At 41.3% G+C, this 25,117-nt stretch overlaps 1 protein-coding gene across 1 annotated transcript in view; it reads right to left on the bottom strand.

Annotated features, from left to right (window-relative positions):
- The window catches only part of LOC126175702 (tRNA N(3)-methylcytidine methyltransferase METTL2), a 64,437-nt gene that overhangs the window by 25,340 nt on the left and 13,980 nt on the right, over window positions 1-25,117 (bottom strand). The window contains exons 2-5 of the mRNA XM_049922637.1: window positions 21,725-21,877; window positions 21,237-21,647; window positions 5,143-5,256; window positions 3,074-3,246 (exon numbers count right to left, since the gene is read on the bottom strand). Coding sequence (XP_049778594.1) covers window positions 3,074-3,246; window positions 5,143-5,256; window positions 21,237-21,647; window positions 21,725-21,877 — 851 coding nt within the window. The remainder of the gene's footprint in view (window positions 1-3,073; window positions 3,247-5,142; window positions 5,257-21,236; window positions 21,648-21,724; window positions 21,878-25,117) is intronic.

Below are 25,117 nucleotides of genomic sequence, written 5' to 3' on the forward strand. Positions count from 1 at the left end.
TTTTAAATTTGAATTACTACACCATTCACAAAAGTACAAGATTCATTTAGTGTTAATAATTCGTAAAATCAATAACACTATGTCTTCACGTGACACATGTCACATAGAGGGCGTGTCAAGCCCCGTCACACCGAGGTCTGCTGAACAAGTGCAGGTAAACAGCGACCTCAGTCTATGTGATTGCCGTAAGCCTAGTAACAACAGTGCATCCCAATTTGTTATACAATACAGGTTTGTTTTAACAAGTGTTATGTTCATATGCAGATGTAATTGTGATTTTCTATGTTGTACTCTCTGATCGTAATGTGGAAAAAAAAATTTTAACTTCTAGCACTGAAGATGGTCACTCAGTGACAGAAAATCGATTTTGCAATAGAAAAATATACGACCAATGCTGTCTCTTTTTTCAAGTATACCTGTTACCTGGTCGTAGTGCACAAGACAACATGGAGTCGCCAATCAACATACATATTATGCGCACCCTTCATGTAATACAGTACATATTTCATAGAAGACACTGGTGCATAATGAAGTGGTCTGAAAATGAACAGTGTTCCCTTTTCTAATACCGTATTTACTCGAATCTAAGCCGCACTCGAATCTAAGCCGCACCTGAAAAATGAGACTCGAAATCAAGGAAAAAAAAAATTTCCCGAATCTAAGCCGCACCTGAAATTTGAGACTCGAAATTCAAGGGGAGAGAAAAGTTTTAGGCCACACCTCCAAATTGAAACAAAGTTGGTCCATTGTAATATGAGACACAATTTAGGTCGAATGAATGACAATACAGCTACAGTAGTTTGGTTCGAGTCGTAAGCTTAGCAGTTAAGCTTTATCACGTAGCCATTGCTATGCGTCAGGCGCTCCGTCCGTATTTATACGGGTACCCTTCCTTTTTCACGTGCTTCGTCTGGTTTGAATAGATTGCTTATTTTGCTTTGATCTGATAAGTGCCGTTTTCTTTGTTATAGGTGTTTGCGTCACTCTTAAGCTGAAAATGCATTACTGCACTGTGTCATGCATTGTTTGTCGCATTCTGATAGTGCGTGTTTACGGCCTGTCGCGGCTCGCGGCATGGCTTGCTTTTGTGCGCGCTACCGCCGCGTACAATTAAAAAAAAAAAAAAAAAGGGAGGAACCGTCTCATTAGCGAAACAATGGCAAGAGACTGCTATTTGTTGTTACTTACACTGCTGCTTTCTTTGATAATGATCAACAAGAATCAAATAATAGACTGCGTATGATAGAACATGTTCTGAACGAGAGTTAGGCGAAAATTTTTCTCCGTTTGAAAATCTTTGCGACCGCTTCTTTATTACATCAAATTCTGCACAGAAATTAGAGTCATCTTAGATTGAAAAATCTAGTCACTTGCCGTGCTTCATTTCAGACTGTATCATTATTAGGCATAAGAATGATACGAATATAAACATGACACGATAAGTATATTCTTCCGCGTTTGCTGTTGTCTCACTCTAGTTTTGTAGTTTATTAGGCAGACAGGATTTAAATGAGATAGCAGCAAACACAAAAGAATACATGGCAAAATGTTTATATTCGTATTATTCTTATGGTGAAGAGAATACTGTATGTGATTCAAATTTCATCAGGTTCCTATTAGCAACCATCTCTTCTCACAGATAGGAAAAAATTCAGAACGTAGAGTTGGCCATATTGACAAACATCCCAAACAGTCTTGCCAGTCAGATTTTCGTAGTACACTGAAATTGTGCTACATTCGAAGATGAACAATACGGAATTTGTATTTACTTCGTTGGATAATGTATGAAAATGCAGTGGTCGAAACTCGCAGCGGAGAAAAAAAGCTCGTCTTCCACTTTTTTTTTTTTTAATTTATTTACTGACACAGAGGTTTTGGCGCCAGTATTTATCTTTGTGCCTACAAAGCATGCCTCTGTCGCGCTACATATATTCGACGGCAGAAGTTAGTTGTGGCGGCACATACCAACATTTTTCATAACTTCCGCTTGCTTTGCACTCGATTCTAAGCCGCAGGCGGTTTTTTGGATTACGAAAACCGGAAAAAAAGTGCGGCTTAGATTCGAGTAAATACGGTAATACATACGAATTAACATGATAAAATCAGTTCCATCATGAAGCATGACAAACCACCAGCTGCACACAGTAACAGAATAAACAGTATCACACTCAAAAAAGGGATACAATACTGAGGGAATGTAGCTTACTCTCTGCTCCTGCCTCTGCCCCTCCCTCCATCACCCTTCTCTGAAAAATAATTAATCAACAACCAGACAACAACTGCTCCAGCATTGTGACACAGGGATCATATCTCTACTGTTTGTTCTTTTTCTTTTAAAGCTGCATCATTACTTTGAGATATAAGGTTCAATGTTAAATCCATTTACACTGAAATGTACATGAACCCAGTGTCAGGATATATTAAATACTTTTGTAAGATTCCTGTCTTTGATACTTCAAAAAAGATTTTTCAGAGGTCAACATTTCTTGCCTTCACTAATGCATACAAATATTCTTCATGTTTTAATGTTGACTGCCAAAAACGTGGTTTAAATCTGACTGGCATGAAAAGATTATACCAGCTGCATATGTCATGCTGAAAAGCCAACCAATTTTTTTAAAAAAATTATTTATTTATTTATTTATTTTGCACTATCTCATTATTCTGTAACCAAAGTAACATATAAAAATATCTTCCTTACCTTATAACTCCTGCAGTCATCAACTACCTTTGTTATCAACAGATAGTTTTGTAATCTTAAAACTCTGCAATTTTTTTTTCATCTAAAATGTTAGTGGTTTGTATAATAATTAAGCAGATTGTTTTCTTAACGTTTGTGAAATTTTATGAAGTGAGTTTGTTAAATACATCACTCATTCTGTTTTGGCCCTAATTTACATGCAAATGTTAGATATTGTCACTAAAATTGATATGTCAATCTAAGTGTACAAGAATTGCCTGGATTATTGCAGTATTGTCAAGTACTTACAAATTTCATTTCCATTAGTTCCTAGACATACCTAATTTTAGGAGTATACACTTGTGTTCTGGTAAACTAATAGAAAATTTTTACCTTGAGTAAAAAAGTAAACCCTTGTTCCATCACCACGAGCATAAAAGTTGGATCCTAAGCACTGCCCCTTCTTAAATCTAAGCTGAGCCATGTCGTAGCGGCCATAATCTCTGAAAACCACGAGGCCACCAGGTCGGAGATAGTAAAATATTTTCTCAGCAACATGGCGGAACCTGTAAAAGAAAATGATGATTAAGGTTATGTTTAATACATGTGCAAATATCAATTATTATTTAATGTAAAACCACAGTTGCTCATTGTCATATACATCAGGGAACAAATCATTCACAGACTTAATCTGTAAGCCACTGAGAACACTTGTGAACAATTACTAGACTGGGCAAACTACAGTAGAAAGCTGTAATCAGTGAGAGGCGGCTGCCTCCACAAAAATATTATATCTTTGCAAACTGAACTCACTTCCTGGTAGATTAAAACTGTGTGGCGGGCCAAGACTCGAACTCGGAACTCTTGCCTTTCGTGGGCAAGGGCTCTACCATCTGAGCTACCCAAGCGGAATGCAAACATCCCCCAGGCTGTGGCTAAACCATGTCTCCACATTATCCTTTCTTCCAGGAGTGCTAGTTCCGCAAGGTTCGCAAGAGAGCTTCTGTGAGGTACTGGAGATGAGGTACTGGTGGAAGTAAAGCTGTGAGGACAGGGCGTGAGTCATGCTTGGGTAGCTCAGATGGTAGAGCACTTGCCCACAAATGGCAAAGGTCCACTTGCCCACAAATGGCAAAGGTCCCGAGTTCGGGTCTCGGTCTGGCACACAGTTTTAATCTGCCACAAAGTTTCATAAGCGCACACTCTGCTGCAGAGTGAAAATCTCATTCTGAACTCACATTCTTTCCTGCCAAACAGATCGATGTATTAATTCAATATCAGCTTGGAAAAGGCCAAAACACACGCTGGATACTGACTATAGGCCGAACCACAAATGCTGGCAGTTCGCACAGCTCGAGACACGGGCAAGTACTGAACTGTTTCCAGTTCCAAGCGACAGATGTGTTAAGTGCATACTCATGCTCTGCACCTAAAGAAAGTGTGTATATTGTAAATTATGTGTCTCGCTTGCTTAAACAGAATTTGTTGCTTACCACCATCAGCTGTGGCAACTCACAACAAATGGAATAAAAATTCACTGAATAATTTGCTATGATCACATTTAACGTTTGCATTGGCTACACCTTTCATAGCAGAGTGCTGAGAACGTTACTGAATGCTCAGTGGTTTTAGAGAATGCATGATGTAGCTGAGCAGTACATGCATAAATTAGACTGTCATTGTTTGTGACTCCAATTGCAGTGGTAATTATACCTAAAGTCATTTGTAGTGAAATCTGTAAACTACTTCATCATTCATCACAAAATTAACAATTGCTGCTGCCCACCTCCAGCCTCTAGACCCCAGCTCAGGTCAGCCCACACCACTAAATATAACTTCCATGTTTTCCAACTTTTTACTCATACACGGAACATCTCTTTTCCACAAGAGATGCCAAACAACTCATGAATGGTTGAAAGAAAAAAACAAAAGCAAAATATTCTATAACAGTCTCTCAATAAATTCACTGCCATCAAAATTAAGTAGTAACAAAGATACTCAATTTGTTGATGAAATGCATGGTTTACTGTTTCTGGAGACCAAAAATTTGCTTTTTCATGCAGCCTTTTAAAATAATTAATTTAAAATGAAAAATTATGGAAATGAGCAAACCCAGTTGAGTCAAATGACAACAGCAGGTTCTTAAAAAGAAACCCTTCACCACGTATAAAAAGTGCTCTATTTTCATCTCCTGAATCTTACTACTTGCAATTCTTAAAATTGATTATGTGACTGGCTACAATATTGTGACTTCCCTGACTGAAATGTTCACAGATACCTGTATTTTCCACAAGCTGCCTGCCCTTTACATGCACATGTGATATAGTTGAAATTGTCACTTGAGATGAAATGTAGAGCAAATTAAATCATTTTATAAAAAGTGCAATTGCTTCTACCCATTCAGTTGAAGAGAAAAAAAAAGGAAAAATAACACAAATGTGCAATGTGCAAAAAACACCTACCTGTCTGGGTGAATTGCTGAAATTACAAATATTGCAGCAACAATATCAAGACTATTAGCTTCAAAAGGGGGCTCCCAATCATCTGCTGTCACATCACATACAAAGGCATGGCATCTGGAACATGAAAAAACGTTTATACATCATGTGTGCCTTCTTTAAAAGACCTCATTAAACCAAAAGCTACCATGAAACTGCCTTTCTGATGTTTCCTCAGTGTATTAAGCAGATAGTATGTTTTTACATAGTCAGCTCAGTCAACAATTCCATTCTTGTGCACAATATTTCAACAATTGTTCTAATCATCTTCACCAGGAGTGGCAAAACAGTGTTATTGCCTCAACTTCAACCAGCTTGGCTGGAGAAAACACACTCAAGACCACCATTCACAGCATATGGTAAGGACAATTAGCTGAAAAATCAAAACGTTATACAAAAAAATCAAATCATCAGCTTGAGTAAACAGATAGATGAGACTGAAAATAATAAGATACATCTTTTAAATTTAGCTTGTTCAAACAAACTATGTTGTGAACTAAAAACAATATCTCAGTCCATATTGCAATAAGAGCCGAAATACATCGCTCCTTCAGCTGTGCAATACATCACATAATATGGATTAAATGCAAAACTTCTTGCAATAATCTGTCTCATGACATGTGACCTAAGACTTAACACACACATCATGAAAACTGTTAGAACAAATTGTAAGAGGAAAATGTATTTACATGCAGTTTTGAAGAATCTTTTTCAAAAGATGTAAAATCAAAGTTAACATTGCAGATGTGCTAAACGACGTCATAAAGGTGACAAAGGATCAAATAATGATGTGACACACTGATACCAGGAATGTAATTCCTTTATTAATACACTGAAAGGAAAAAATTTCAGCACCAAGAAGGAGTTGTCCAACATAAACAAAAGTTGGTAGGCATGTTTGTACATCTCAAAGATGATGTCTCTTCAAATTTTGTGACAGTTGCACATAGTATCACTATGAGCATGCAAATCAGGTTTGATTTAAATAGATGCAGAAACAGTCATGAGCATTAGTTACCTTAGAGATTGGATGTGGTGAGTTGATGTTAGTCAGGAATGCCTTTATGCCATTATTGTACGAGGTCTTGTAACAAGGTCTTGTAATAGGGCTATGATGAAATGGGTGTTCCTTCTGTGATACTGCAGGAAAAATTGGCAGGAATGTAGTCACTTTACATGAATGCTGTCAACGGTTGTCACAAGAATGTAAAATTGCAAGAAGACTGGGCTCTGGATGGCCACATGACACTGCTGATAGAGAAGATATCATGTTCAGCATTTGGCTGTGGCATCACACTGCATCTGCAGCAGCAATTTGAGCAGCATTGGCACCACTGTAGCACAATGAACTGTTTCACATCGGTTACTTCAAAGACAGCTCTGAGCCAGACGCCCTGTAGCATGCAGTCTACTGACCTCGAATCCCTGCTGTTTGCGAGTTCATTGGTGTTTATCGAGAGCTCAATGGAAAGTGGCGTGGAGGTCTGCTCTGTTTTCTGTTGGAAGACAGTTCTACCTCAGTGCCAGTGACAGATGTGTGTTGATTAGTGGGAGGCCAGTTGAGGGCCTGCAACCAACCTGTTTGGATGCAAGACATGCTGGACCTACAACTGCAGTCATGGTTTGGGATGTGATTTTGTACAGCAGCAGGAGCATTCTTGTGGTTATCCCACATGCCATGACTGCAAACCTGTACATCAATCCGGTGATTCAATCTGTTGTGTTGCCATTCATGAACAACATTCCAGGAGTGTTTTCCAAAAGGATAATGCTCACCCACATTCCACTGTTGTAGCCCAACATGTTCTAAAGAGTGTTGACACATTGCCTTTACATGCTTGATCACCAGATCTGTCTCCAATTGAGAACGTACAGGACATCATCGGATGACAACACCAGTGCCATCCATAACCAGCAATAACCGTCCCACTAATGACCGGCCAGGTGCAACAGGTGTGGAATTCCAGCCCTCAGAATGACATCTGGCATCTGCGTAACACAATTAACGTGCATCTGCGTGCTTGCATTGAACATTATGGCAGTTACACCTGTCATTAATGTACCGGGATTTCACATTTGCATTGGCTTATCTTGCGCATACATTAACCTGTGGTATTGCAATGTTAATCACTTAAATATGTTACCTAGACAAACACATTCTCAAAACTTCATTATTCTACATTAATTATTTTTTGGTGTTGTGACTTTTTTCCTGTCAGTGTATGTAGTAAAGTGCCAACTGCAAGTGATAAACAGCTAAACAAGTGTTCAGAATTCTGTTAGTTTTTGATAGGGAACTAAAGTTAATGTGGGGCTGCTGTTGATAGATGACATAAAAATTAAAGCTTTGTGAGCTACAAATACTTAAAAAAACTTTCCTAGCTAAGTGCATTTTTGTGAACAATGACTTTGCAAACAAACAGTAATGACATCCTGTTTGAGGTCAGATTATTTCTTGATATTTTGCTGCAAAACAACTGTCAATAACAACAAGAAATTGAACAATCTGTTGATGAGATGATGGTGCCTTCCGGGTACAATGGCTGCAGTTTTCTAATAATGATTGTAGCACCTAAACAAATTCGTCAAAATGTTTGTATGTGATGGAGTGTCAGGGATTTTATACGACTTTATTCCCTATACAGGTGACAGAATACTGCCAGATGTTGCAAACAAAAATAAATCATTTTAAATTGATGAGCAATTTGTCATACGTTGGTGTACAACAATATCTAATCATTTGAAATGTAAAGTATATTTTAGTAACTTTTTGTACAACAGACCCCCCCCCCCTTCCCCGCAATGAAAGGTTAAAGGTTAGTTGCTAATGGTGGCAGCATATTTATTCAAGTATATCTGGTGTGGTTATTATGGATTCAAAATGTGAAATAATCTGGATGAAGTTAAACATCAAGGATAGGTCAAAACATGGTAACTGCATGCTTTTATACACAACTTGTGGAGCTGTATGATAAAGCACTTCAGGGAGAATGTGCAGAATATCATGAGTAATTTTCCCTATTACACTATTTGCTAGCTATAGAATGGAGAGTCTCAGAATTATTCAAGCAGACAATTAGAGAATAGAAAACACATTCATGAGTGCAACACCTTAAACTTTCAAGTACCAAACACACCCAAACTTTCTGAATCACATAGCTCTAATGTAGTCGAGGACCTAAGTGATCATATGGCTGATAGCATCAGTAGTGCCAAGGACAAATATGTGGAGCAGAAAATGGATAAAATTCAAAAGCTCTGTTAAATATTCCTTGGACCATTACCTTCCGAGAAAGTTTTGAGTGACGGGATAGGCTCACCATGGTTTAACAGGCACATTATAAAGTTGCAAAAGCAAAGAGTGTCATAGCAAAGTTCACGTTTGCAAGAAGTGTTCAACGAATTTCAAAATAAAATTTTGCAACCAATTCCAACTAAAAATCTTGAGAAGTTTTCGTCTTACATTAATTCAATAAGCAGATTGAAAACATCTATTCAAGCACTCAGTAAACATATAGTGTACTGAAACTGAAAATGACAGAGAGAAAGTCAAAATACTTAATTCAGTGTTTTGAAACTGTTTCACTGGAAAAGATCACAACAAAGTTCCTCCTTTCAATCATTTTACAAGTGTCAAAAAGTGTTGTATTGAGATAAGTGGACATGGCATAGAAAATAGACCAACAACTGTTCAGTAACAGAAAGCCATCTGGACAGATGAGATACTTGCGAGATTCTGCAGAGATTATATGAAACTCTTGCCCCCTTTCTGATAGTACTTTATCATAGGTTGCTGATGACGTGAGGGGTATCTAATGACTGGAAGAAAGGCGAGCCATTCTCTTTTTCAAGAACAGTCACAGGACAGATGTACATTATTACAGGCCTGAGTGAATGACACCATCAGTTGTAGAATTGTGTAGTGAGTTTTATGCTCACATGTTATGACTTTTTGGAGTATGAAAACTTCCTATATAAAAAACAATGTGGACTCTGTAAACAAGAGGTCTTGCAAAGCACAGATCATTCTGTCCATACATGAGATCCAGAGAGCCATAAACAACAGCTCCCAGCTTGATATCACGTTCCTTAACATCAGGAAGGCATTTTATTTAGCTCTGTACTGTTGTTTAGCGAACAAAATACAAGCTTACCAAGTATCAGAGCAGATTACTGATTGGATCCAGGACTTCCTTGCAGGCTGAACTCAACATGTCTCTCTCAATTAAACAAAAATCTACAAATATAAAGATAACTTGAACAGCACCCAAAGAAGCTTAAGATAGGACCATTACTGTTTACAATATAAAGTAATGATCTAGTGGATAACATCAAAAGGTCCATGAGGTTGGTCGCAGATGACAGAGTTGTCTATAATAAATTAGGAAACCCAAAAGACTGCAGATGGTCAATGATTGGTTCAGGGACTGGTAGTTGCCCCGAATGTAAATAAATGTAACATGCTGCACATAAAATAGGCAAAGAAACATACTACTGTTTGATAACACTACTAGTGATGCCTAGGAGTAATCATCTGGATCAAGCTTAATGTAGAATAAAGACATGGACTGGATTGGATTGGATTGGATTGGAGGGAGTGAGGGAGGGGGACGGAGGGACAGAGAGAGAGTGAGGAAGGGGGAGGGAGGGACGGAGTGAGGGAGGGAGGGAGGGAGAGATCTAACAAACAGAGATGTGTTTCATCATGGAGTTGTTTAGTCAGCAACAGAGTATTACAGAGATGCTCAATAAACTCCACTGACAGATGCTATGCATCAGAGACATGTTTATAATTGAAATTCTGAGAAAGTTCCAGGAAAAGTTGGGGAACATATTACTTTCTCCAACATAGTTCTCCCAAAATGCCCACAATGAGAAAAATCAGTAAAATTAGACCTCATATGGAGGTTTACCGACAATAATTCTTCCCCAGTGCCATTTGTCTATGGCACAATTTAGGGGAAAAATATAATGGTATCAGGTGTACTCTTTACCACACATGATAAGATGGCCTGAGGAGTATATATGTAGAGGTGTTTCACTGTTAAAAAGTTGCTTTCATTATCTTATTTCCACAGACTGGGGGAAAGGACTGAGATGCAGAGAAACCACTAAATTTCTGTTATAGATTTCTGAGAAAACCCTCCTCCAAAATCTCAGCAGTAGGTTGTCCACTTAAAAATGGCCAGGAGACATAGTTATTAGGGAGACTTTACTCAATTCAATGTCCCTTACCCTGCCCTGACATTATTTTATCAGACTTTTTTTTCCTCTCTGACTTTGTTGGTAGATTTTATTATTAGTTCAAAAAAAATGGCTCTGAGCACTATGGGACTTAACATCTATGGTCATCAGTCCCCTAGAACTTAGAACTACTTAAACCTAACTAACCTAAGGACATCACACAACACCCAGTCATCACGAGGCAGAGAAAATCCCTGACCCCGCCGGGAATCGAACCCGGGAACCCGGGCGTGATTATTAGTTCTCAAGTGTTGAAAAGCACAAATTTTATTTTGACAGAATCCAATGATTTCTCATAGCCTATAAATCCAGTACAAGGTGATAACTGATATTTGTTGTTTCTTTCTGCAGTTCCACAGAGACCTGTATATGTTCCATACTGTTAAACCCACTTCTGAAGCCAGCTTTTTTTCCCGTAGTTAAAGTCATCGGTTTCTCGAGATTATCAGAAAGGATTTTTGCAAACATTTTGTATGCCACTGACAGAAAACTAATTGGACTGCAGTTCCTTACATCTTCCCTGCTCCATTTCTTGTGGATTACAATAATTACAGTGCTGTTCCAAATATTTGGCATTTCCCTGTAACACAACATTTTGTGAACAACTACAAGTTTTGCTTTCACTGCCTTGCTCACTGTTTTTCTCATTTTTACACTTTTCCTATCATTCCATGTATCAAACTGCTTTCTTTACTACTTCTGGTAGTAATTCTGGAATGCATTCATTCTCCCAACCTACTATCTGAGTATTTATTTCCTTCAATGCACTGACTAACATGATATGATGTATGCCCAGCATAAGTGCCCATTTCATTTTCTTCATACTTCAACTGTTCTCAACTGTTCTTTGCACAGTGCTTTCCAACATCTTCTCATAAATATTTCTGAACAGTTTTTTGATTATTTAGTCCAGCTACTTCTCTCTGCCCTTTTTTTTCTTTCTTTCTTTCTTTTCTCCTCTTCATCAATTGTCTTGTGTCCTCAAAACTTTTGTTTAGCTTTTTCCAGTATAAAATTTGTAAATTATCATTTCTCATATTTAAACACACAGTGTTTTCGTTCCAAAGCTTTAAAACTGTTTACATGTTAACTGGTATTCTTCCTGCTTTATACCTAAATCTTTTGAATCAATATAGCTGGATTTGTCCTTAAGAGTTTAGTTCTTTCTAAATTAGTGTCCAGTTTTATTTTGCTTCTGACTAGCCAGTCATCACTAGATATCCTTAACTGGTTTAAGATTGAGGAATCTTGCACAGTTTTCTGTTGTCTGATAGCACATATTCAACCTCACTTTTTATTATCTTTGATCCTTTCCATGTTCATTTTCTGCCTGTTTCTCCCCCGTCCCCCTCCTTTAGGAGGCACATTCAGTTCGTCCAAGCAATTTCCACAAACGTGCCTACACTATCATTTCTCATATTAAATCCAAACTTCACAACAGAAGAGCCCCGTTTTAATTTTTTCCCCAATTCTGCATTAAAGTTTCTATTTCTGCACTATAGAATCCGTCAGAGAGCCACCGGTCTACTTCTGTTAGCCAAACTTAAATCCGCTTGGGTCACTGTCACATAGGGCTATAATGTGAATGGTTAAGATGTATGTGATGGGACACTGTGGTACACACAGTTTCATTCATCTACTGCAACTTGTTTGGCTTGAGAGGCCCTACCAGTGACAAAGTTGCTTCTGATGTAAGTGAACATGCAAACCTCCTCACCCATGTGGTCACTGCTATGATATGATGGTGTTCCCTGGAGGGACTATTTTCCATAGATCACACAACGGAAAATCAGGATGGAATGTAAAAACATTATGAAGAGGAAAGTTGCTACTCACCATATAGCAGAGATGCTGAGTCACAGATAGGTACAACAAAAGACTGTCAAAAATAAAGCTTTCGGACATTAAGGCCTTAGTCAACAATAGATGACACACACACACACAAACAAATGCAACTCACACATATGACTGCAGTCTCAGGCAACTGAAACCACATTGTGAGCACAGCACCAGTGGCCTGCATTTATTGTGAATCTCTCAAACAGCACAAAGTCCCAAGTGACTGGAAAAAAGCACAGGTGACTCCAGCATACAAGAAGACTAAAAGAATAGACCCATAAAATTACAGACCAATATCCCCAATCTCGGTTTGCTGCAGAATCCTTGAACATATTCTCAGTTCATGTACAATGAACTTTCTTGAGACTGAGAAGCTTATGTCCATGAATCAGCATGGTTTTAGAAAGCATTGCTTGTGTAAAACTCAGCTTGCCCTTTTCTAATGTGATGTACTGTGAACAATGGATGAAGGGCAACCAGCAGAGACCATATTTCTAGATTCCCCAAAAGCATGTGACATGGTGCCCCAATGCAGGCTGTTAACAAAGGTACGAGCATATGGAATAAGTTCACAGATATGCAAGTGGCTTGAAGACTCAAGTGTTCATCAGAGACAATGATATGGCCAGGAGTGCACCAGGGAAGTGTGTGAGGACCGTTGTTGTTCTCTATACACACAAATGATTTGGTGTACAGGGTAGGCAGCAATCTGCAGTTGTTGCTGATGATGCAGTGGTGTACAGTAATAGGTTGAAGATGAAGTAGACAGAATTTCTAGTTAGTGTGATGAATGGCAGCTTGCTCTAAGTGTCGAAAAATATAAGTTAATGCGGATGAGTAGGAAGAACTAACCTCTAATGTTTGGATACAGTATTATTAGTGTCCTGTTTGACACAGTCAAGTTGTTTAAATATCTGGGCATAACGCTGCAAAGCAATATGAAATAGAATGGGCATGTGAGAACTGTGGTAGGGAATGTGACTGGTCGACTTCAGTTCATTGAGACAATTTTAGTAAAAGTGGCTCATCTGTAAAGGAGGCTGCATACAGGATGCTGGTGTGACCTATTCTTGAGTACTGCTTGAGTGTTTGGGATCCATACCAGTTCATACTGATGAAAGACATTGAAGCATTACCAGCCAGGCTGCTAGGTTTGTTACCAGTGGGTTTGAACATCAAGTAAATGTTATGGGGATGCTGCAGAAACTCAAATGGGAATCCCTGGAGGGAAGGCAACATTCTTTTCAAGAAACACCCCAAAATTTAGATATACGGAATTTGAAGCTGACTACAAAACGATTCTACTTCCGCCAACATACGTTGCACGTATGGACCATGAAGACAATATATAAGAAATTAGGGCTCATAAGGAGACCTATAGACAGTCATTTTTCTCTCACTCTATCTGTGAGTGGTTCAAAAAAGGAAATGACTAGCAGTGGCACAGGGTACCCTCCGCCACGCACTGTACAGTGGCTTGCGGAGTATCTATGTAGCTGTAGATGTAAGTGTAGAAAATCATTTGTGTCCTAGCCTAAGCAAAAATGATGTTAATGTTATATTTCAGATCTCTGATTAGTTCAAACTTCAGTTGCATTTTATATCATAATTGTAATATGCACTGTTGTAACTAGTACAATGTATTCGCACTGTGAGTTTGTCTACCCATGGCCTGAAGGCATCTCTCCTCCAGAGACTATTTACACAGGCACTGCATGTTATGGACATTATACTATACACAAACAATCTGTTGATACACCATCTGCTACAGGCACCACCAGAGAGCACAAGCCATGCTTCCAAGCAGTGTGATTGAAAACCAGCAGCAATGGGAACAAAGTCATAAAAGTGGAGAAACTAAAAATAGAGGGAATGCTTAAAAATCCACTACAGAAAGGGGGTGGTTGCCCCCAAAAAAAGCTTCAAATGACTGACGTCATTTCACTGTCACTAATAAACTGGAGAATGCGGTCGGCTGAGCGCGTGTCATCTGCTAAAATCGACGATTGATCAGGCAATAGCTGTAGACAGGAGCGTAACGGATTAAAATAGGGGCATTCAATTAAAAGGTGTCGTACCGTCCACAGCTGAGAGCAGTGGGGACAGAGTGGGGGAGGATCGCCGCTTAAAACATGTCGATGGCTAAAAAGACAGTGCCCTATCCGGAGTCTAGCTAAAATTACCTCCTCCCGACGACGCGTTCGTGAGGAAGAGGTCCAAGCGCAAGGAAGGGCTTTCACTTCCCGCAATTTATTACGGGGAAGTGTTGACCAATGCGCATGCCATAAATGAGCAACTTTGCGACATAAACCGCTCCGTAGATCGGTGAAGGGAAGCGACTGAATAGCTGGCCGAGGAAGAGAGACTGCAGCCTTGGCCGCTATATCGGCCGCCTCATTCCCACAGATACCAGCGTGTCCCGGGAGCCAGAGGAACGCCACCGAGACGCCCCCCAGGTGGAGCAAGCGCAGACAGTCCTGAATCCAGTGGACCAGAGGGTGCACAGGGTAAAGAGCTTGGAGACTGAGGAGAGAGCTGAGAGAATCAGAGCAGATAACATACTGTATCCGCTGATGGCGGCGGATGTAGTGGACAGCCTGGAGAACAGCGTAAAGCTCCGCAGTATACACCGAACACTGGTCGGGAAGCCGAAAACGATTTGGGGTGTCGCCAACAATATAGGCACTCCCTACACCTAACGATGTTTTCGAGCCGTCGGTGTAAATAAATGTGGCGTCCGTCATTTGTGCACATAGAGCAGCAAATGCCCGACGATAAACAAATGTAGGGGTACCATCCTTGGGAAATTGACAAAGGTCATGGAGCAGGCAGAGCCGGGGACGGAGCCAAGGCGGTGCTGTAGCCCAAGTTGTCAAGAAGGTTTTAGGAAAGCGGAAGGAAAGAGAATGGAGCAGTTGACGGAAGCGGACTCCGGGGGGCAGCAGGGAGGAGGAGTGGCCTGCATACCCTACATCAAAGGAGGCGTCGAAAAAAAGGTCATGGGCTGGATTAGCAGGCATGGAAGACAGATGGCTAGCATAACGACTCAGGAGGACTGCTCGCCGATTGGACAGCGGAGGTTCAGCAGTCTCAGCATAAAGGCTTTCCACAGGGCTAGTGTAAAAAGCTCCAGACACTAAACGTAATCCACGGTGGTGGATAGAGTCGAGACGTCGAAGAATAGACGGCCGAGCAGAGGAGTAGACTATGCTTCCATAATCCAATTTCGAGCGCACTAAGGCGCGATAGAGGCGGAGAAGGACCACTCGGTCCGCTCCCCAGGAGGTACCATTCAGGACATGGAGGGTGTTATGCGATCGCAGACAGCGAGCCGAAAGATAGGAAACGTGGGAGGACCAGCACAGTTTTCTGTCAAACATAAGACCCAAGAATTTAGCGACGTCTGAAAACGGAAGGTTGACAGGACCTAGATGTAAGGAGGGCGGAAGAAACTCCTTACGTCGCCAAAAATTGACACAAACGGTCTTACTGGGTGAGAAACGGAAGCCGGTTTCGATGCTCCACGAGTGGAGGCGATCGAGACATCCTTGAAGACGTCGTTCAAGAAGTCTGGTCCGTTGAGAGCTGTAGTAGATCGCAAAATCGTCCACAAAGAGGGAGCCCGAGACATCAGGAAGGAGACAATCCATAATTGGATTTATGGCGATGGCAAACAGTACAACACTCAGCATGGATCCCTGGGGTACCCCGTTTTCTTGGGAGAAAGTACGGGAGAGAGTAGTGTTCACCCGCACCCTAAAAGTGCGCTCTGCCATAAATTCGCGAAGAAAAAGGGGCAGCCGGCCTCGAAAGCCCCAAGAGAACAGTGTGCGGAGGATGCCTGTCCTCCAACAGGTATCGTATGCTCTCCCCAGATCGAAAAATATTGCTACCGTTTGGCGTTTCCGGAGAAAATTGTTCATGATATAAGTGGAGAGCGCAACAAGATGGTCAACTGCAGAACGATGCTTCCGAAATCCGCATTGGGCCGGTGTTAAAAGACTGCGGGATTCCAGCCACCAAGCTAAACGGTAATTCACCATACGCTCCAAAACCTTATAGACACTACTCGTGAGAGAAATGGGGCGATAGCTAGAGGGGAGATGTTTGTCCTTTCCAGGTTTCGGAACGGGAACGACAACAGCTTCCCGCCACCGTCTGGGAAAGGTACTGTCGGTCCAAATTCGATCATAAAGGCGAAGGAGGTAACGCAGACTATGGGTTGATAAATGCAGCAACATTTGGATGTGGATACCATCCGGTCCTGGGGCGGAGGAGCGGGAAGAAGAGAGGGCATGTTGGAGTTCCCGCATGGAGAAAACAGTATTGTAGCTTTCGTGATTTTGAGAGGAGAAAGCAAGATGTTGCACTTCTGCAGCACGTTACTTCGGGAGAAACGCTGGCGGGTAATTTGAAGAGCTCGAAATCTCAGCAAAGTGCTGACCCAACGAGTTAGAAATTGCGACGGGGTCCACTAAGGTGTCATGCGCGACAGTGAGCCCAGAGACCGGGGAGAAACTACGCGTGCCTGAGAACCGTCAAAGCCGACTCCAAACTTCCGAGGAGGGAGTGAAGGTGTTAAATGAGCTAATAAAGAATTTCCAGCTTGCCTTCTTGCTATCGTGGATGACGCGACGGCATCGCGCACGGAGCTGCTTATAGCGGATACAGTTGGCCAAGGTAGGATGGTGACGGAAAATGCGAAGAGCACGTCACCGCTCACGTATTGCGTCACGGCATGCCTCGTTCCACCAAGGAACTGGGGGGCGCCGGGGCAATTCGGAGGTGTGTGGTATTGAACGTTCCGCAGCTGTAAGAATAACGTCGGTAATATGTGTGACCTCATCGTCGACGCTGGGAAAGCGACGGTCATCGAATGTCGCTAGAGACGAAAAAAGTGTCCAATCGGCTTGGGCAAATTTCCAGCGTCGCGAGCGCATATATGGCAGTGGAGGCTGCAGTCTAAGGACACAAGGAAAGTGGTCACTCGAGTGTGTATCATCAAGGGTGAACCATTCGAAGCGCCGAGTTAGCGGAACAGTACCGACCGCAAGGTCCAAATGAGATAAATTTGTCGTGGAGGCAGACAAAAATGTGGGGACCCCAGTGTTGAGGCAAACCAGATCCGCTTGGTGGAAGACGTCTAGCAATAGAGAGCCACGTGAACAAGGATGTGGAGATCCCCAAAGCGGGTGGTGGGCATTGAAGTCCCCAACCAGCAAATAGGAGGGTGGAAGCTGACCAAGAAGATGAAGGAGATCAGCTCATGCCATTGGTGTGGATGATGGAATGTATACAGCACAAAGAGAGAACGTGTATCCAGAAAGGGAAAGACGGACGGCGACAGCTTGGAAGGAAGTGTTTAAGGGGATTGGGTGATAATGGAGAGTATCATGGAGAAGAATCATGAGTCCTCCATGGGCTGGAGTGCCTTCAACAGAGGGGAGGTCATATCAGACGGACTGAAAATGAGGGAGAACAAAGCGGTCTTGGGGACGCAGCTTTGTTTCCTGAAGACAGAAGATGACCGGCAAGTAGGATCGTAAGAGGACCGACAATTCATCCCGATTGGCTCGAATGCCGCGGATATTCCAGTGGATAATGGACATAGGGTGAACAGAAAATGGAGGAATGTGACCAAGGGTGCTGTCAACTCAACAACTGCTCAGAGCTTGCGACCGACAGCATGGAATGGCATTCAGCCGAAGGCAGAAGATCCTGATCCATAGGTTGGTCAGGAGCAGCCCCTGCCACCAGCGATCGGCCGGTTGACCGGCCACCAGCAGTGCGCCTCGGCGACACAGAAGACGGCCGAGGGCGATTTCCGCCAGGTGGAGCTGTAGATGGGACACGCCTTGGCGGAGAAGGAGAGGAACTGGGTTTCTTTGTAGCCTTCTTGGAAGTATGATGTTTAGATGAAGGAGGAACCGATGGTTGGGAAGTTGCGGTACGTAAAAACTCTTCACGAGTATGCTCTTTTTTCGAAGACTTGGCGTCTGACTTTTGGGCTCGAGATTTAGCAGAACCTGACGAAGGGTGAGCCATAGAGTGGGCAGGCGAAAGTGGTGAGGTTGAACGGGCGATCTTTGCGCTGGCCGATCTGATGACCGTGGTACTAAAGGTGAGGTCGCAAGTCTGCGTGGCCGCCTCCTTTGTTGGCCGAGGAGAAGCAAGGACAGTGCTGTATTTTCCTGTCTGAGGCACAGTGGGCTGTCGACTGGCGAATAATTTTCGAGCAGCAAAGGTCGACACCTTTTCCTTCACTCTTATTTCCTGGATGAGCTTTTCGTCCTTAAAAACGGGGCAATCTCGAGAGGAAGCAGCGTGGTCGCCCATACAGTTGATGCAGCGAGGGGATGGAGGTGGACAAGCACCCTCATGGGCATCCTTGCCACACGTAACACATTTGGCCGGATTGAAACAGGACTGGCTGGTGTGATTGAACCGCTGACATCGATAGCAATGCGTAGGGTTTGGGACGTAAGGGCGAACGGAAATTATCTCATAGCCTACTTTGATTTTCGATGGGAGTTGAACTTTGTCAAATGTCAAGAAGACAGTGCGGGTTGGAATGATGTTCGTGTCAACCCGTTTCATAACTCTATGAACAGCCGTTACGCCCTGGTCAGACAGGTAGTGCTGAATTTCTTCGTCAGACAATCCATCGAGGGAGCGTGTATAAACGACTCCACGCGAGGAATTTAAGGTACGGTGCGGTTCCACCCGGACAGGGAAGGTGTGGAGCAGAGAAGTACGCAGCAATTTTTGTGCCTGGAGGGCACTGTGTGTTTCTAACAACAGGGTGCCATTCCGTAATCTGGAACAAGACTTTACAGGACCTGCAATTGCGTCGACACCTTTCTGAATAATGAAAGGGTTGACCGTGGAGAAGTCGTCACCTTCGTCAGACCGAGAAACAACAAGGAACTGTGGCAACGATGGAAGAATCGTCTGTGGCTGAGACTCAGTATACTTACGTTTGTGAGCACACATAGTGGAAGGTGAGGAAACCATTGCGGAAGAATCCCCCATGATTACCGGCATCTCCGATGGCGCGCTCCTCCCTTGTGGGGGCCCTCTCTGAGGGCACTCCCGCCTTAGGTGATTGTTCACACCTCAGGTCACACCTCCCGACAAACGGACGGAGGGACCAATTGGCACTTTCGGAAGGTATCAGCTCGGGTAATCACCCCTCCCTGGGCCTGGCCGTTACCAGGGGGTACGTACGTGTCCTACCTGTCTACCCGGGGCGGGGAATTACGCGTTACCCCGTCACCGGTTATGCACAAAGGGCGTGGGTCGGCCTTCAGACACGCACAGGGAGGAAGAAAGAGAAAGGGAAAGGAAAGAAGAGAGGTCTCAAACGCCGCAGCGGAGAAAAGGGTAAAGAGAAGAGGTAAGGAAAAGAGAAGGACAAAGGAAGGAAGAAGACATAAAAGCAAGGAAGGCGAAGAATGCAGTACATTTACGAGCGTCCGTCTCCGGACGTAGGCACAAATCATACTCCCAGATGGGGAGAAAGGGAAGGAAAGAGCCAGAGGTGAGGGGAGGAGGGGCGAAGATAGGGATGGGGAAGGATGCGGAAAGGGAAGGTATGCAGCCCGGAAAGGAAGGAAGGCCACATTAGCTCGGGGTCCCGTGCTCGCTACGCACGTATCCACAAAAGAGTTGTGGACCCCCTGGGGGGAGTGTGCACTTCTGTGCTGCTATTAATGAAAGAAGTACCATCCACATGTTACATTGTCAAGAATGCACTTCCCCCTGATGGATACTTAAGGCAAGGCACAGCATCCAACAGCAGCATTCAACTGCCTACTCAGTTCTCGCCAGGAGCCAGCTACACTCTCGTAGTTCATCAGTCGGTAGTTACTACGACCAGATTGTACATTCAGCTCTAAAATGCACATCAAGGGACTCCACATGGTGCGGCCCTGACGGACACTGCATCTACTGTCACTCGGGATGAACCTTCCTCAGAGTTGGCATCATGCCAATGAACTTGTTTCTGTCATTCTCAAGTGATCAAGAATGATCTTTCAGTTGTTATTACAAATTTACTTTATTGTGAACTTGTGCATGAACAAAGTGTTCTTGCATTTGGGAACCATTGTTAATACAGTGTGCAACCCCCAAATGGGACGTTACAGTAATGGCGAAGAATTCAATATTAATAAAAGGTATTCAAGAAAAGTTTATGTGAACAAAGTTGGGTCTTTCATAATCCCCCAAATCCAGCTTCAAAACTTATTTTGTGACTCACAGAAACTTTCAATGGCACTGTTAGTGCTTTTTGGAATGAACCATCATAAACCATTAGTTTAATACATTCACTCCTGCAAAATGCAACCAGTGTCAAATGCTTCATCTTTTATGATCTTCATACAAACTGTCAGAGCAAATTATTTCCAAATACTTGCCAGCAAAATAAACTAATTGTAGCTTCATAGTAAAAAACAAAAGCTGTGAGTACAATAAAAAGACCACAGCCAATTTTTACTTCTTACACTCAATGCATCACTGCCTGAATTTGGAACTGAGGTAACAAAAATCTACAGAAGTGCTCATTACTCTCAATACAGTTTCCTACAAAGACAGATATGACTACCAAGATACTGGCCTTATCCAAGATAATACAGTCTTCAGTGTCTAGGTGAACAGTCACATATTGTATTATTAAATGATAAGTGCTCTGGTGATCTAAAAGAATACATAATTTAAATGAGTTCTTTGGAAGCAAAAAAAAGTGTACGTGGAAAATAAGTTAAATTTTTGTTTAGAGTGCAGTTTACAATGTTAGAATATTATAATTACAAGTACTTTTCTAGATCATTTCTTGTGACTGAATTTGAAACTCTATTATTTTATAATGCTATTTCATGCAGTCAAAACATGACCTCTGTGACCCCCATCAGTCAATGTTACTGAGATTAACAGAATTAAGAATGACGCTGAATAATACACAGCTATCACTATACCTTTCAGGTTCATATTCTGGATTTTCTTTGAGTATATTTATGGCTGTTGGCGAAAAATCACAGGCGTATACAAACAAATCTGGATTTTTAGTATACTGAAGAATTGGAAAAACAGTGTTTCCAACACCGCATCCTATTTCAAGTATTCTGAATGGTTTGTTATTTATTGTTCTCTTTTCTTCTGCATGGTTTATAGTTCCTAAACCTTCAGAATTAAGATTGCAAGTTGTTTTGCATGATTCTGCATTTTCCAACTTTGTAGTGTCACTGCAGGAACCTGCACCATCATGCTCATGTTTCACAGCAACACCTTTAGTAGAATTTACACTAAGAGGCACATTTTGGTCCACTTCTGATTCAGGAGTAAGCTCAGGAAATTCTGTGAACAGCCAGTGCCTGTCCTTGAAGAAACTGAAACAATGAATGTAATATAACAATGTCCAAACAAGTCAGAGAGATTATACAAAGTATTATATTCATCAGCATACCGATTTTGATGAATTTCATAAAATGCATCCCAAAAGTGACTCGCATTGTTTTCAAATTTTTCTTTCTCAGTTTCATCCAAAACTGTTGATGAATTTTCGAGCACCTTATTTCTAGCCATTTCCTCCTGTGTGGCATCCCATTCCACATTATCCCTGCAACAAAACATCAAAAAGATTAACATTAATTGATACACAGAAACAAACAGAAGATTCACTGACCCAAATCAGTAGCTGTCAGAACGATTTATGCAGCTCTGTGGACAAAGACTTTTTCTTTTTCATGGAGCATTTACATATTCCTACGGTTACCCAAGGTCATAAATGAAAAACAAAGGGGTTCAATTCTGATTGGCTGCCAGTATGGAACACACCAGTACTGAGCACTTCACTGTGTACCTTGTGTTGGATTTTGTAAAGGTTTATATACTTTTAAGAACTATCCAAATTAATGGCTTGATAGAACACTGGGTAAGTGTTAGACTGCATTAATCATCATTTTAAAACACTTCTGCTGCTGCCTATCGGGTACTTTCTTTCCATGGGCAAATTTATATGTTTTACAAATTGAAGGGGTTGGCATTAGAAAGTGCTAATCATCAGTTTAGTAAGTATTAGTCCGATCACGTTATCTGTTGTATATTCAAATGAACAACATTACTGTAACACTTTATTCCACATGCACCACTGGAAAGCAATATGTATGTATGTGTGTGTGTGTGTGTGTGTGTGTGTGTGTGTGTGTGTGTGTGTGTGTTTGAAACAAAAGAGTAATAAGGATACTAAACTGGCTATTAAAAAGTAGTTATACAGGGTGCCATTTCTGTATTGTTTCTAAATTTAACTTTAGTTTTATTTTTGTGATGCGTAGGGAAGTCACCACAAACAGGCTGCTCACAAGGTGTGGCATATGACAATTTCATCACTTGTTGACAAATCTGAGATAGCAACAGGAAACAGCAAAAGGAAAGCTGAAGGCATAAATTTCAAATTTTAGAAATCTTTCATGCAAGAGGATCATACAATCACATCATTGTTTGACTGTCGCACAGGCTCGCACATGGAGATATAGAAACAGGCATTCCTGGTGTAGAGAAGCAACTGAAAGAGTCGAAAACAAATAAGTTCCCAGGTCTGGATGGAATTCCAATTCAAGAGTACTCTGTGGCACTGGCATCTTACTTAGTATGCATTTATGGCAAATCTCTTGCCCAACACAAAGTCCCAAGCGACTGGAAAAAAGAGGTGCTGATTCCCATGTACAAGAAAGGCAAAAGAAAGAATAAACATAATTACAGACCATTGCCCTTAACATCATTTTGTTGCAGAATTCTTGTACATATTCTGATATTGAATATAATAAATTTCCTCAAGACAGAAAAGCTTCTGTCCACAAAGCAGCACACGTTTAGATAGCATTGCTTGTGTGAAACCCAGCTTGCCCTTCTGTCACATTATATTCTATAAACCATAAATAGAGGGCAACAGACAGATTCTACATGAATTACTAGATTTCCAGAAAGCATCTTACACAATGCCCTACTGCAGATCGTTGAAGGTCCAAGCATACGGACTAAGTTCCCAGCTATGCGAGTGGTTCGAAAACTTTGTAAGTAATAGAACTCAGTATGTTGTCCTCATCGCAAATGTTCAACAGACCAGGGTATCGTCAGGAGTGCCCCATGGAACAGTTGTAGGATCCCTCTTACTCTCTATATACATAAATGATCTGACAGACAGAGAGAGCAGCAATTTGCAGATGTTTGCTGGTGACACTGATGTTTCATAAGATGTTGCCATTGAATGACTGTAGGAGAATACAAGATGATTTAGAATTTCTAGTTGGTGTGATGGATGACAGCTTGCTCTAAACACAGGAAAATGTAAGTTAAGCAAACCAGTAGGAAAAATAATCTTTAACATTTGAATATAGCATTAATCGTATGCATCTTGATACAGTCACATGGATTAGACAGCTAGTTATAATGTCACAAAGCAATATGAAATGGAATGAGCATGTCAGGTTGGCAGTAGAGAAGCCAAGTGCTTGACTTTGTTTTATTGGGAAAATTTTGGGAAAGGCCAGCTCATTTATAAAGGAGATGGTACATAGAACTAGTGTGACCCATTCTTGACTACTGCTCAAGTATTTGGGATCCCCACCAAGTCAGACTAGAGGAGGACATCAAAGAAATTCAAAGCCATGCTTCTACATTTGTTAGCAGCAGGTTCCATCAGCACACAAGTGTTACAGAGATGCTTTATGAACTCAGATGGGAATCCCTGGACGAAAGGTAACACTCTTTTCATGAGGCACTATTGCAGAAATTTAGAGAATCAGCACCTGAAGCTGACTGCAGAACAACTGTACTGCTGTCAATGTACATTTTGCATAGGGACCAAAAACATAAGATGAGTGAAATTAGGGCTCATACAAAGGCTTATACATGGTCTTTTTTCCTCACTCAACTGTAAAGAGGACCAGGAAAGGAAATGACTAGTAGTGGCATGTGGGACCCTCGCACCATATGGTGGCTTGTGATATACATATGTAGATGTAGATCGGGTGCCCAAAGAACCTATCCTTTTGGTTCTCATAATGAATTCAAAGTTATTGACACTGTAACAATTTTATGGCCCTGATGGACAAAGCAAATAGAAGTTCATGTAACATCATATTCAGTTCTAATGTATTACTTACAGTGAGAGAGATCCATGAAGTATAATCAGTGTTACTTGAAGCAACTGAGTATGATTGCTTACTTCCATGTAATGGGACTATCAATTTAACATAGTGCACAACCATTCAGTCACTGCTGATAACACTAATCATTCATCATATTCTGCTGTACCCCACAAACACACAAACTTAACATAAATATAATGCCATACTTTGAGATTCTCGTATTAACTGTCAACTGTGCAATTAGAAACATAAATGATTTCCATAGACAAACACACAGGAGAACATTGTGTAACTAATGGTGCTGTATCAAGCTCAGATTACCTTCAATACACTGCTTGAAGAAATAAATATTAAAAAATTATATTTACACAAGATTTTGAAATTCTTGTAGCATTTAAGGTGAACATGTGTAGGTGAGCTATTTTCTAAAATAGTATGTTTGATGTATAAAATTGTACCGTCCATTTAGACTGCATCAATTTTTAAAACTGTGGTCAGTTTCAGTTCCACATCAACTGTCTTCATACCTGTATATATCGGTTACAAAAGTAACCCGTCCAACTCATCAGTAAATTTACATGATATGTCACAACAGCACAATATTTCATGAACAAAATTTATATTTTCTAATGAACTGGATGAATTACAACTGTATCTGATATTTAGATTGAAGATAGGAATGCAGAACCAAAACAAGTCACAATTTTAAA

This window comes from Schistocerca cancellata, chromosome 3 (assembly GCF_023864275.1).
Source record: "Schistocerca cancellata isolate TAMUIC-IGC-003103 chromosome 3, iqSchCanc2.1, whole genome shotgun sequence".
Taxonomy (NCBI): Eukaryota; Metazoa; Arthropoda; class Insecta; order Orthoptera; family Acrididae; genus Schistocerca; species Schistocerca cancellata.